This window comes from Myotis yumanensis, unplaced genomic scaffold (assembly GCF_028538775.1).
Source record: "Myotis yumanensis isolate MYYU_CA2020_CCGP unplaced genomic scaffold, mMyoYum1.0.hap1 SCAF_2, whole genome shotgun sequence".
Classification (NCBI taxonomy): domain Eukaryota; kingdom Metazoa; phylum Chordata; class Mammalia; order Chiroptera; family Vespertilionidae; genus Myotis; species Myotis yumanensis.
In genome coordinates, this window is record NW_027223753.1 from 72,306,832 (window position 1) to 72,319,982 (window position 13,151).

The 13,151-nt window shown below is 46.8% G+C and overlaps 1 protein-coding gene across 1 annotated transcript in view; it reads right to left on the reverse strand.

Annotated features, from left to right (window-relative positions):
* Window positions 1-13,151, reverse strand: part of ABCA4 (ATP binding cassette subfamily A member 4) — a 128,636-nt gene that overhangs the window by 26,179 nt on the left and 89,306 nt on the right. The window contains exons 27-35 of the mRNA XM_070405633.1: window positions 12,085-12,347; window positions 9,297-9,421; window positions 8,724-8,822; window positions 7,716-7,902; window positions 4,209-4,303; window positions 2,721-2,753; window positions 1,018-1,123; window positions 819-893; window positions 391-560 (exon numbers count right to left, since the gene is read on the reverse strand). Coding sequence (XP_070261734.1) covers window positions 391-560; window positions 819-893; window positions 1,018-1,123; window positions 2,721-2,753; window positions 4,209-4,303; window positions 7,716-7,902; window positions 8,724-8,822; window positions 9,297-9,421; window positions 12,085-12,347 — 1,153 coding nt within the window. The remainder of the gene's footprint in view (window positions 1-390; window positions 561-818; window positions 894-1,017; window positions 1,124-2,720; window positions 2,754-4,208; window positions 4,304-7,715; window positions 7,903-8,723; window positions 8,823-9,296; window positions 9,422-12,084; window positions 12,348-13,151) is intronic.

The following is a 13,151-nucleotide window of genomic DNA, read 5'->3' on the forward strand; positions in this document are numbered from 1 at the left end:
TCTCCACAGCCTGGTTGTCTGAGGGAAATTACCAAAACCTGAGCTAATTCCTGTTGGGGAGACGAAAGATTTACTGAACTTTCCCCGTTCCCTGCAGTCATTTCACACTCTGCAGGGGAGGATATTTGTGTAAGCTCCAGCAGTAACTTCTTACCAAGCGCCCAAAGGGAACAGAACCAAATCTATGCTTACTTTCCTAGTAAGGACGAGGAGAAAGAATGGCCAGGCAGTCTGGCACACAAGCGCTGAAAGTCTTACGTTCACGTTTGCCCATTGACCAGCCTTGCCCTCCAGCCCACAGCACCGGATAGTGAAAATCCTCTCGGGTCTCCCAAGAGAGGAGAGGGTGACAAGAAAGTTGTGCAGCTGGGCCTGTGCGGCTGGGCTTACACTGTGATCTCAGAGAGCTGCTCCTTGGTCAGGTTCAGGGGCTGGCTTAGGACGGTGATGCCATACTCCTCGGGGTCCCTGTCCGGGTGCAGGCCGGCTCGTAGGATGGCGTTGTGGGCCACGTTGAGAAAGCTGACCAGGGCGTGCCAGCCCTTGTTGTTGAACCACACCTGGAGGGCGGAGACGGGCTTCCTTAGGCTGTGCTGGCATGACCCCAGCGGCCCTGTGCTAACAACAGCTGTTTAAAGAAAAAAAATGAGCCGCAGGGAAAGGAATGTGAGGAGGAGGAAGGCTTTGGCAGCTGGAAGACATTCCATGCTAGTTTTCAAGTGGAGACTCGGTGGAATTTAATTATTTGGGAAAATAAAAATAAAGTCACCAGCTCATGTGGATTTTTAGCTCTGGGGCAGGTGACCCAGGGCCAGTACCTTAATGTTGTCTTCAGTTTCTAGATGTCTAAGGAAAACAGACATTTCTTTAGCGGCCTCTCTGGTGACCGGACCCTAGAAAACCATAATTAACAAGAAAGAGGTTTTTTATTTTCACTCTTAGTATTCATGAGATTTTCTGTTTCATAATGACTGGCGCGTTGAAAGTCCTACCCAAACCTGCAGCCCGTTTACGTACCCCGCTCACATTCATCATCTGGCCAAGGTCACTTAAAAATCCAACAAGTGCCTCCCCAGTGATGGGGAGGGCTGGCAGCTTTCCTCCGATGGAAATTCCTCCGTACCTGACAAGGGAACAGGAAGTCCTCAGATCAGTGCCATGACCCACGTCTGTGGTGCTTCATGCTTGCCAGTAGCACTCACTTTCTGTAGGGAAATGTGTGCTTTGGGAGGCGTTGTCTGCACTAGTGAGCAACATGGCTCCACTTTACAACTTTGAATGCTTCCTCGTTGCCCCCAGATGAGTCCCGATCCCTCAGGGCTTGGTCTCTCTGACCTCTCCAACCCCTCCTCATGCCTTGCCTTGAGTGGCATATCCCGGCCACGTCCAATCCAATCACTCGCAGAGCTGTCAATGGTCCTGGTTGCCTCTGCAGGGCTGTGGGCTTCCCAGGGCTGCCTTTCTTGTTCTTGAGCATCAGGCCAACTGCATCTCCTCTGTCATATGTCATCTTCTCTCTGAAGTCTTCCCTGACTCGCCATCATCCCAACAACAATTCCTCTCCTGCATCACATCTGTCTGTACTTTACCGGCACTTCCCCAGCACTGGACTCTCTTTAATCTAATCAGGACCAGGCCTGCTGGGCCCAGCTCTCCATGCCCCTCCCTCAGGCAGCCCCTCACCGTCTTTTGCCTTGACTCAAGCTCTAGCTCCTTAATGAGATCCTAGCCTTAGGTCTCTCCCCGTCCTAACCCATCTTCCACACTGCTCTGAACACATCTGGGAGTGCCACGCTCTGGATAAAACATTTCAATGGTAGGATAAAAGCCACTCCTCTACAAAACAAAATTAATTTGCTGAACTTTATTTCTCAGGGACTCAAATTGCACTCCGCCCATGCCCCCAACTTTCTACTTCAGCTGAGGATGTATCCTTCCCTCTAGGGAGCAATTCTAAAAGCAGGATAACACTTTTATGGTCTAAAACAGGGGTGGGAAATCTTTTTCTACCAAGGGCCATTTGGCTATTTATAACATCATTCCCAGGCCATACAACATTATTAACTTAAAAATGAGCCTGTTATATTTGGTCAAACATTTAATTAACTCACCACTAATGCCTTGGCAGGGACAGACCAAATGATTTCAAAGGCCTTATATGGCCCGAGGGCTGGATGTTCCTCACAGCTGGTCTAGAACCAAGTCAACATCAGCTCTGCCTTTATTCTACAGGCCAATTCCTTAGGGAGACTGGGAGGCTAGCTCAATCCTAGAATGTCCCTGGAGGATTCTCCAAACCTCTGGAATGACTCCAGTCTCCAGGACGCCTCAGGAATGAGTTACCTGGGACTGGGCCAGATTCCCTAAGGCTTACAAGGAACGAATGGGCCACAGAGTGCCAGGGCTCAGGTCACATGGCCTCTCGTTAGTATTGCAAACAATTCTGTGCTTGAACTTTTAGAGCCTCCCCTGAGTGAAAATGCTCTGGGACAACTCTTCAGGGAATATCACTTCCCATCCATGTCCTTCATGGAGATCTACGACTGGGCACCTTCTGGGTCCAGGGTGTGTCTAGCCGCATGTCCTTCAGGGCATGTCCTGTGACTTTCTGAACACGCACAGAACATTCCATCTACCTGGCTTTGAGGTGTGGTTTTCAAAATGTGCATTTTAAATAGATCAATTTCAGATTTTAATTTCTTATAAAAATAGTTTCTTACCTCTGTTCGTTGACCCAGAATTTGCTCTTTAAACTGAAAGTGAAAACAAATCATACAATGAATCCCACTGGCCCAGCCGTGTTAACTTTCCTTCCGCTCATGGGGTGTCTCAGTCTTCAGGGGCATTTTTGCATCTCCTGATATCCAAGCAACATGGAAACCTCACAGCCTAGGGACTGAGCTGATACGCATGCAGGAAAAGGACGGATGCTTTCCACTGCTGGCTCCTCAAGTCCCATCCCACATGCTGGGCTTCCTGGGACGCCCTGTTGTCAGGTTATTTGTCAGACCATCTGGAACCAGGTAATATGGCAACTATCATGCCGGTGTGAGTGGAGGCTGCAGCCCACCTTCTTCCACCTGCACGAATAAGGCTCTAATCACCTGCACACGTGGGGGAAGTTCTGACTCACTCCAAGCCCAGACTTCAGAGACTGACTTCCAGCCAATCAGGGGTAAAATGACAAGATGCCAACAGTATAGACCTCATAGGTCAGGCTCACAAACTATCATTGTCATCAAACACAAAATCCAAAGTTCCATCATGCAAACTGGCTGCTGAGAACAAAGTTTGGGATGCTTGTTGTTTATCCCAGTATCTGCTTTTATTTTTGGGTGTGGCTGGCATTCTTTATTTTGCTGACTGCTGGCTCGGCCCTGCCTTCTGGCAGCTGCTTCCACCATCTGCAGTGTGTTCTGGTTAATTGAGTCCATTTATTCTTTGTGCATGGCTCTGGTAGGGGAGGCAACTGAAAGTACTACTAAAATTAGACAGTATGTTTTATTTTAAAGCCCCAGAGCACGTGGGCCTGGGTCAGGGTTCCCATGATGCCATCTGGGTAGCACATGCTTGTCAAGCTCCCATAGGGTTGGCTGAAGCCAGCCCATACCCAGCTGAGGCTTGATAACAGCAGCAGAGCTGGGAGAAGTAGACACAGATAAGAGTTTGCTGGCGTATCAAACGGCAGCGCGACCGGCGTTAATTTACAGCGAGAGTGTGACAGGTGCTGGGGACCTGGCTGGCCTGTGGGCTCACTCACATACTGTACCCACTGCCTCAATTCTATCTTGGTCTAATCTTGTCCTTTCTGCTGTTTGCTTCTTACTTTTCTGTCTTGTTTCTTTTTCCTCTACCTTTCTCTCCTTTACTCTTGCTCCTCCCTCCAAACTTTGTCTCTTTCTTAACTAGTGAAAATCTGAGGCTGCATTATTAGACAAATCCTACATTTTTAATTTTAATTTTAGTAGTGTATGGGTTACCCATTGAGACTGCTTAGTCCAAACAAAACAAACAAAACAGACACAATTAAACTTAAGCTGCATTTTACTTGTATATTCTCGATTGCTTTTTCTGTTAGCGTAGGAAAAAGAAGAAAAATTCCACTGCCCTGATTGTTGATAAATCATGTGAGAAAATGGTCTTCTGTTTTTAGTTAATAGTTTGTACAGGGAGCCAGGATGAAAAGCATAACAAGGGTCTCTTCTTACCTGGTTCGGATAAGGGCAGGATACGTCTTTACTAAGAAGTCGGAGATGTTCCTGTCTGTGAGGTCTTGTAGAATTTCTGTGCTGCGCTGCATTCTCTGAGACAGCGGGACATTCCTGTTAGTTACTTTGGAATGTGAGGCTTTACAGTTTGTGAAACTGCTTGTTCTTCATCACAAGTTATGCTAGCTGTTGAGCCCCCCGCACTCAGAACAGTACCCGGCATATAGTTGAAACAGTAAATTGTGACATGAGTGAAAGAATTCAAACAGGACCTTACCATGTAATAAATCACATTCAAAATACACAGGACTGGAAACGCCATCATCAAAAGGCTTTGGAGAATTCAAAAGAGCATGAGTTTGGCCACCAGGTGGCAATATTACTTTAAATTTGGGAATAGGTAATGGTTTGATTTCCCATTAGTCATGAACCTTGGGTGTCAAGGGAATCAACCAAAAGTAGAGAGGGAAAATTTTGGTGGCTTTAAAACCATGCTTCTCATTTTTATACACTTTCTGTCTTCTCTTCCCCTGTTCCTATTATACTTCCTTCTTCAGTTCACTTGCTTTACCTAGTTCCTCTCTCTAATGCTAGGAGAGCTGGCATCCACAGAACTCTGTGCACAGGCACTGTGTCAAATGCTCTGCACACATTATATCCCTTAATCCCCAAACCCTCATGACAGAAGAATTGTTACTTTATCTTACGGACCGAGAAAGTGAGTTCGGAAAGGTTGGCTAACTTGCACCGGGTTGTAGAACGTGTAGGTGGCTGACCTAGGATTTGAACCTGTATCTGTCTGACTCCACAGCCCTCACTCTTTCCACCCCATCACCCTGCTTCTCGAGCTGAGGACGGCATCCTGGGGAACCGCCAAACTCTGCGGGTGGAATCTAGGCTGGAACAATTGCTGGTGCCTGGGAATTTTATGATAAATTGTTTTCTAAAAATTCTGTAAATAAAGTACTCCTATAACTTTAACTCGGTGTATTCTAGAAGTCAGGGGTGGAGCATGTCCACCTGGGGACCTACCGCCACTGAAAGAATTCGAGAACAGGATGGGGCCCTGCAGAAGACAGCATACACCATCCGGCTTTCCAGATGAGGACAATTCACCACCTCGAACCAAGCCTGTACCCACAGCTCTGGCTTAATTCCAGAGGGAGAGTGTGTTTGACTGAGTAGATGTAAATAAATGTGTGTGTGTGTGTGTGTGTGTGTGAGAGAGAGAGAGAGAGAGAGAGAGAGAAAGTAGCTCCTGTGCAGATTCATGATGTTACATTTTTTTCTCTCAAGAGAGACATGAATGATAATGAGGAAACACAGGCACAAAGAAAATCACAGGAACTGGTCTGTTCCCAGGACATCGGCTGTGGAGGCCTGTTACATTCCCCCTAGGAACCAGGCATCAACCACTGAAAACAAGGTTCTATAAGCTGGACGGGCAGCCTTGAAGTTAGGACTTGCTGAGGAAAGGAATCTCCATATAGCTGCTCCTGACCTTCCCTCCGCCCTGGCCAGGACTCGGTGTGAGAACTCTGTCTGATGCTGGTGCATTAGAGCAGAAGCAGCCGGAGGCCTTTGGCAAGCCCAGCAGAAGTAGAGCTTCCTCTTGGGGTACAGAGGACTGGGTCACGCTCCCTCAGCTCCTCTTTAGGGATCCCTGTGATGCAGGGTGGCTGAGTTATGATTCAAAGGGGAAATATACTGATTGAGAAATAGAAAAGTATCTGCTTTTAGCATGTAAAAAAATTAAAAAGAAAGAAAGCAAGATGCTCATAAACAGAGTCATTCACAAGCCAGCTCCTGGGATTGATGCTGGGATTGAGTGGGTACCTGCTCTGCCCTCTGCCATCTGCCAGACTAAGAGACGGTTGGGTGCAAGGCCACCCAGACTCCCTTGACTTTTGATTCTGGCCAATGACATCCAAGTGTGGTAGCTTCCTGAAATCTTCCTAGAAGATAGCACATTTACACAGTTTTCCTCTCTTTTTATTCATCCCTTCTTTCGTTCTGCGGTCTGGAAAGTGGGTCCTGCCGTCCTGGCCAAGGAGGCTGAGGCCTGTTTACCATGGAGAAGCAGCGGGACAGAGAGCTCTGGACCACCTGCAGGAACTTTTACAGGAGAAGGGAACACAGTGTCTTATTTCATCTGCTGTTCGGTGGGGGTGGTCATCATTCCGTTGAGTGTAATTCTAAATAACACAGTTTCCTTACCCACATTATTTCATCGAATTCTCATAAAATGCTGTGAAATAAGTTACAGTTATCCCCAATTTATAAGGGAGGAAAGTAAGGCCCAGAGAGGCAAGTAACCAAACCAATGCCTGTGCTCGCGACACCAGGCCACACGGCCTCTCTGGGAAGCATTCATTCATGGGCACATCATTAGATGTGGCCACAGAACGCCCCACTCGGTGCAAGTCAGCAGGGAGGACCATTATCACCCCAAGACAGAGTGAGACTTCCCTGACCCCTCTGTCTCTAAAAGCCCTGGGAAAGGCTCACTGTGATACATTCTGGAGTTCAGAACACCCACGAGAGGATGCTGCTCAGAGCCAAGATCGTCGATGTCCCTGCAAAACATAGGTTATTGTCTGCCTGTCTGTGTGTGTGTGCATGTTAGTGACAGCACATGGAAAGCTTTTTAATTAAGATTGTTAATAAGCATGCAAATACATATGCATTTGAATGCACACTACAACATTGTTTATAAGGGACAAAAATTGAAAACACAGGTCTAAGAATGAGAGCTTTGTTAAATAAATTAAAGTAAATCCAAACAGTGGGATAAGCATGCAGGCATTAAAAACACTCATGTATATGCATATTGACATGGGCATATGTTCATAATATGCTATTAAGTGAAAATAGCAGGTTTTAAGACAGCATTTTGAATATAATCCAGGTTGAATGGGTAAAAACTAAATGTTCTTGGTGGTTATTTCCAAGTGATAGGATGATTTTTTTTTCTTCTGACTCATTTGTATTTTCTAATTTTTCTATCATGAGCATGCATGACTTGCATAATGTTTCAATGTTTAGAGATATTTTCTTACTAGATTGCATAGGAAATGTGTGGTGGAAAACGAAGCTGGTCAGTGACTTCCTCCGAGTGGCTGGCCAGGACACCACTGAGAGGACCCAGGGAACCCCATTAGGTCCTGCACTCCACCTTCAGTTTAAAATGTTGTTTGGCCCAGCTGGCCTGGCTCAGTGGTTGAGCATTGAGCTATGAACCTGGAGGTCACAGTTCAATTCCAAGTCAGGGCACATGCCCGGTTGAGGGCTTGATCCCCAGTGTGGGGTGTGCAGGAGGCAGCCCATCAATGATTCTTTCTCATCATTGATGTTTTTCTCTCTCTCCCTCTCCCTTCCTCTCTGAAATCAATAAAAATATATTTTAAAAAATAAAATGTTGTTTGGCCAGGAACTCAGGGGGCACAATGTTTCCCCCCACTCCCTGCAGATTCAGAGCCTCCGGTTTCCCACAGAGGGTCGAGGTACCTGAGGGGGCGGGAGCCCCCCTGCGCCCTCGGGGCACTCAGGGAGCATGGTGAGCTTCTCCCTGGTGCTGCACCAGCAGGAGGGCGAGGGGTGGTCTGGTGTCCATTTCTGCTTCTGGAACAGGTGGGTGACGTTGGGGGACACAGAGGGGATCTTCCAGGGGGTTGAGTTGCCACAGGGGTACTCCCTTCATGGAACAAGAAAATATTTCACAATCAGCTCCAAAGTGTAGAGAAAGCCCTAGAAATGAGAAGTAATGTCCAGCCATCTCCTCCCCAGCCTTTCCTCCTCGTCCTCAGAGCCATACACTTTCTTCTCATGCTCTCAGAGGTTAGTTTCTGCTCAAGAAAAGTCAAGACTAGGGTGTGTGTTTTTATTGACTGGGGGGTGGGGCTGGTGAAATGATCTAGTTTCTGGAAAGTTTTATCTCTTTTTTCTCTTCTGGTGGCTCTAGCTGTTGAGAGACAATAAATAAAAGAGGAATTTGAAATTAGTCTATGTTTGATCCTTATCACTGGCTCTGAAAAAAAAGCCGAATGAGAGAAGCAGTGAAAATTGTATTGAATTTTTAGGATTCTTGGTGGATTTCAACTGCCCTCTAAAACTCCCTTCTCTATACACATAGAAGTAATGGAAAGGTGGCCACACATGTAAATTAAGGCCATTCTAGGTCCCATTACACCACTGGCAGTCCCCACCTCCCTCCTTCCCCTGTTCAGATTCCTTTCAAGTAGGTTGTGGAAGCATAAATCAACTTAGCATGGGACTTTTGATATCGGGAATTGCAAAGACAAAGAGCTGCCCAATGAGGCAGGGGCTTTCCGAGAGGGAGTGAACACCTTGCACGCAGGTATTAGAGGAAAAGCCGGGTGAGTGCTGGGCAGGGAGAGTGATGTGTACGGAGCAGGACTGAGACAGGGCCCGTCCCAACCCTGCCATCTCCATAGGCCACCACCTGGGTCTCCCAGGGCAGCTGTCAGTGTTAGGGCAGGGTGCACAGGAACTTACGGGAGCCACTCTTCCTTTAGGCAGCGGTTGCCAAAGCCTGGCTTGTTCAGGAGGACGTCTGCAAGTGCTGCAAGCCGCTCACTGCCGGGCTGGTCCATGCTAGACAAAGTGAGAGGGGCTTACTCAATGGGCACGTGACTGGGACAGAGGGACAAAGCAGCCAACATGCGACTCAACAAATGTTTTATTGAGTGGCTACTACATGCCAGGCCTGTACACAGGGCACAGAACGCTGCATTGGGTGGTTATAGGTCTTCTGGGAAGGTGGCAGCCTCCCCCAACACGCCCAGTGATGGCATATCACATCTGTGCCCCACAAAGATGAAGCTACCACCAATCACCTAACCTTGACTTTCTCTTGTCTTACTCCTGGCAGTCCTGGTTGTCCACTTGGGATCACCTTCCAAGTGGCAGGTTCCTTAATTTCCTTTCTGAGGGCAGCCCCAGGACCCCTGCCATGTTAGTGACTGTCCCAGGGAGGGGGGAGGCCAGGGCCCTATCAAGCAGCATGTGACTCAGGAGCCCCACACCCCATAGGAGCAAATGATGACCACTGGGGACAGGTCTACGCACCTGAAGAAGGTGTACTGCTGCCCATACATCCAGGGGTGAAGGGTCAAAGCAGGGTATTCACCAAAAGGAGGGATGATGATGGAAAGCATCAGAGCCAAAAACACAAAAGTGGCTGGGAGCACAATCTGTGGGGAAATAAACATGGCAACATGGGCTGGGGGCTGTGGTGTGCAAAAGATACACAAACTTACACATGCGTGCACTCACACACATATGTTCATTCTTTTAAATGTTTAATCTGCAGCCTCATAATTGGCCCTGGTGGAAAGTCAGGCTTCTGGGGAACATTATGGGCAGCATGTGCAGAGGCAAGACATGTTCTGATAACCATTGAAGAGGTGAAGTAGGCCAACACTGAACATTGAAGTAGCCCCAGCCAGGTGGCTCAGTTGGTTGGAGTGTTGTCCTGCACACTGAAAGGCTTGATTCCCAGTCAGGGTGTGTATAGAAAGCAACTGATCTATATTTCTTTCTCTCTCTCTCTCTCTCTCTTCCTCTTCCTCTTCCTCCCTCTCTAAAATCAGTAAACATGTCCTCAGGTGAGGATTTAAAGAAACAACTACAAAACATTGAAGTAGGAGAAACCTGAAGATGGCGGCGTAGGTAAACACCGGAGACCGCTGCCGCAAACAACCACTTCAAAAATACAACTAAAAGACGGAACGGACATCACCCAGAACCACAGGAAGGCTGGCTGAGGAGAGACTCTACAACTAGAAGGAAAGAGAACAGCAAACCGAGGTTCAGAGGCGGCGCAGTGTGGAAAATACAAAGGTACCGAGGTGCGCGCGAAAGCGGGCTGGTGGCTGAGGGCGCGGTTGTCGTTTTCGGTCGGAGTGAGTCTCAGACTCTGGGCTCCAGATCCGGGCGAGTCTCTAGGGACCCAGACTCAAACGGGAGAAGCGGGATTATCCGGCATCAGTTGGAACCTGAGGGCAGCTTTCTCTCCGAGGTTTGCAGCGGCTGCCGGGGTTCTGAGAAGCAGAGCCTCTGGGAACGGGACTGAGAGCGGCCATAACTGCTCCCTCCGCCCGCCCTGTTGAGCCCGCCCCGCCCAAACCCTGCACACAGCCATTTGCCGATCGCCTCAGGCAAAGGCTGGATTAGCGCCTCCCCAGAGGACTGAAGTTTTCCACACAGCTGATCCCTACAGCCAGTCAGCCTGGTGGTCAAATCCCTCTACTGTTAACTACAACAATTAAGGCTTGGCTAAAACAAGACTGCGCACAAAGACCACAAGGGGGTGCACCAAGAAAGCATAAAAGATGCGGAGACAAAAAAGCATGACAGAAATGGAGGATATGGAGCTAAGAATCGCAATTTTGAGGGCTTGCAATAAACTTGAGCAGAGCCTCACGAAAACTAATGAGACCCTCGATGCTACGATAAAGAAATTAGAAAGTAAGCATACACGGACTGAAATAAAGAATATTATACCCAATAGCAGACCAGAGAGCACAAGAATCAAACCAAAGATTCGACAAAAAACACCCAACTGGAAAAGCAAAATGAAAAAAGAATCCGAAAGTGTGAAGATAGTGTAAGGAGCCTCTGGGACAGCTTCAAGCGCACTAATATCAGAATAATAGGGGTGCCAGAAGATGAGAGACAGCAAGATATGGAAAACCTATTTGAAGAAATAATGGCAGAAAACTTCCCCCACCTGGTGAAAGAAATGGACTTACAGGTCCAAGAAGCGAAGAGAACCCCAAACAAAAGGAATCCAAAGAGGACCACACCAAGACACATCATAATTAAAATGCCAAGAGCAAAAGACAAAGGGAGAATCTTAAAAGCAGCAAGAGAAAGAGACTCAATTACCTACAAGGGAATACCCATACGACTGTCAGCTGATTTCTCAACAGAAACTTTGCAGGCCAGAAGGGAATGGCAAGAAATATTCAAAGTACTGAATACCAAGAACCTACAACCAAGATTACTTTATCCAGCAAAGCTATCATTCAGAATTGAAGGTCAGATAAAGAGCTTCACAGATAAGGAAAAGCTAAAGGACTTCATCACCACTAAACCAGTATTATACGAAATGCTGAAAGGTTTCCTTTAAGAAGAGGAAGAAGAAAAAGGTAAAGATACAAATTGTGAACAACAAACATGCATCTGTCAACAAGTGAATCTAAGAATCAAGTGAATAAATAATCTGATGTACAGAATGAACTGGTGATTACAATGAATCAGGGACATAGAAGGGGAATGGACTGACTATTCTTGGGGGGGGGGGGGAAGGGGAATGGGAGATGCTGGAAGAGAATGGACAAAAATCGTGCACCTATGGATGAGGACAGTGGGTGGGGAGTGACGGCAGAGGGTGGGGCGGGAACTGGGAGAAGGGGAGTTATGGGAAAAAAAAGAGGAACAAATGTAATCAGAACAATAAAGATTTAATTTAAAAAAAAAAAATTGAAGTAGGCCAGTGTTTAGCTAGAGGTCAACCTGAGTTTCTTTTTTAAATAAAAAACATACAAAGAAAAAAAGAAGACAATAACCTTGATATGTAGGGTCATTGCAAAATAAATGAAAAATATTGTAAAAATAACAACATTGACATATTCACTATTATTCTATTTTCCCTGCTTACTGAGGTCAAGTGTTAACCAAGAATCAAAGTAAAGGTTGGCAAGGAGGAAACAAAGGCAACAGAATTAAAGAGCCACTCACTGCTGAGCCTGAGCCCAGGGGCACAGAAAGCCGGGCAGAGGAGGGAAAGGCCAGGAGGGGCAAACAGGCCTGGCCTGGAGCCACCCAGCACAGCCCAGATCCACAGCAATACCTGGGCCAGGAAGTCCTTGCGGCTGCGGACGGAGTGGTGGAACCGCTTGACCAGCAGCGCCTGCACATGCTGGATGACCAGCCGTGCTCCCGTGTTGCGCCGGCCGCCCTGCTCCGCAGGCTCCCGGGAAGGCTGGCCCTGGGTGGGAGGAGCCGGCTCTGCAGAGCAGCTGTTGGAGCCCTGGGGAGTCTGTGTGACCTCCTTGCTAGAACCCGAACAGGGGTGTCGCAGGCTGACGGTTTCTCTTTTCTGCTGAGTGTTGCCTGAGAGTGAATTAATAAATTAGAAAAAGCACCCACAAAGTCTGGATCTCATATGCTATTATTTTCTTACTCTATTAGATTTCCCTTCATTTAAATCAGCAACAAAATATCAGGCCAGGTAGGTTAATGAACTTATATAAATTCTATTGTTTAGTGTAAATCATTTATAGAAAAAATAAGCTGAAATCACTTAAATATTCTCTATAATAGTTAAACAAAATAGATCTAAGTGCACTGAGGTTGAAAACATATAGCCAAGTAGAAGATGATATGTGTAATAAGATTGTATTTATATTAGAGAGCACATACATCATATATAAAGAAACGTGATATTTTCCACACACACACACACACACACACACACACACATACACACAACTGCCAAGCTTCAAAAGATTGCCCATAAACTGTTGACAGGTTATCACTGCAGGGCAGAACTGGATAAGGGGTGAGGGATGAAGTGGGAAGGGTGATTTCAGCCTTTTTTTAACAAATATTATTTGAAAAATGTTTAACAAAAATATATGTTCATATATAGCCTGTGTACTTAAAAAAGGGAAAGGCAGAGTCACTTGGTTATTTCTGATTTCTTAGAGGCCCCTGTGGAGTGGTGGAAAGAGTAATGAACCAGGAGTTAGGAGATCTTGGTTTGAATCCTAATTCTTGCTGGACGCATTGGCTAAGTGATTCAACCTGCCTGAATCCGAGTTTTCTGTTCTGTAAAATGAAACAGAACATTTCACAGGGCTGCTATAAAGATCAAATGGGCTAACACATGTGACTGTGCTCATTATCATTGTAGGT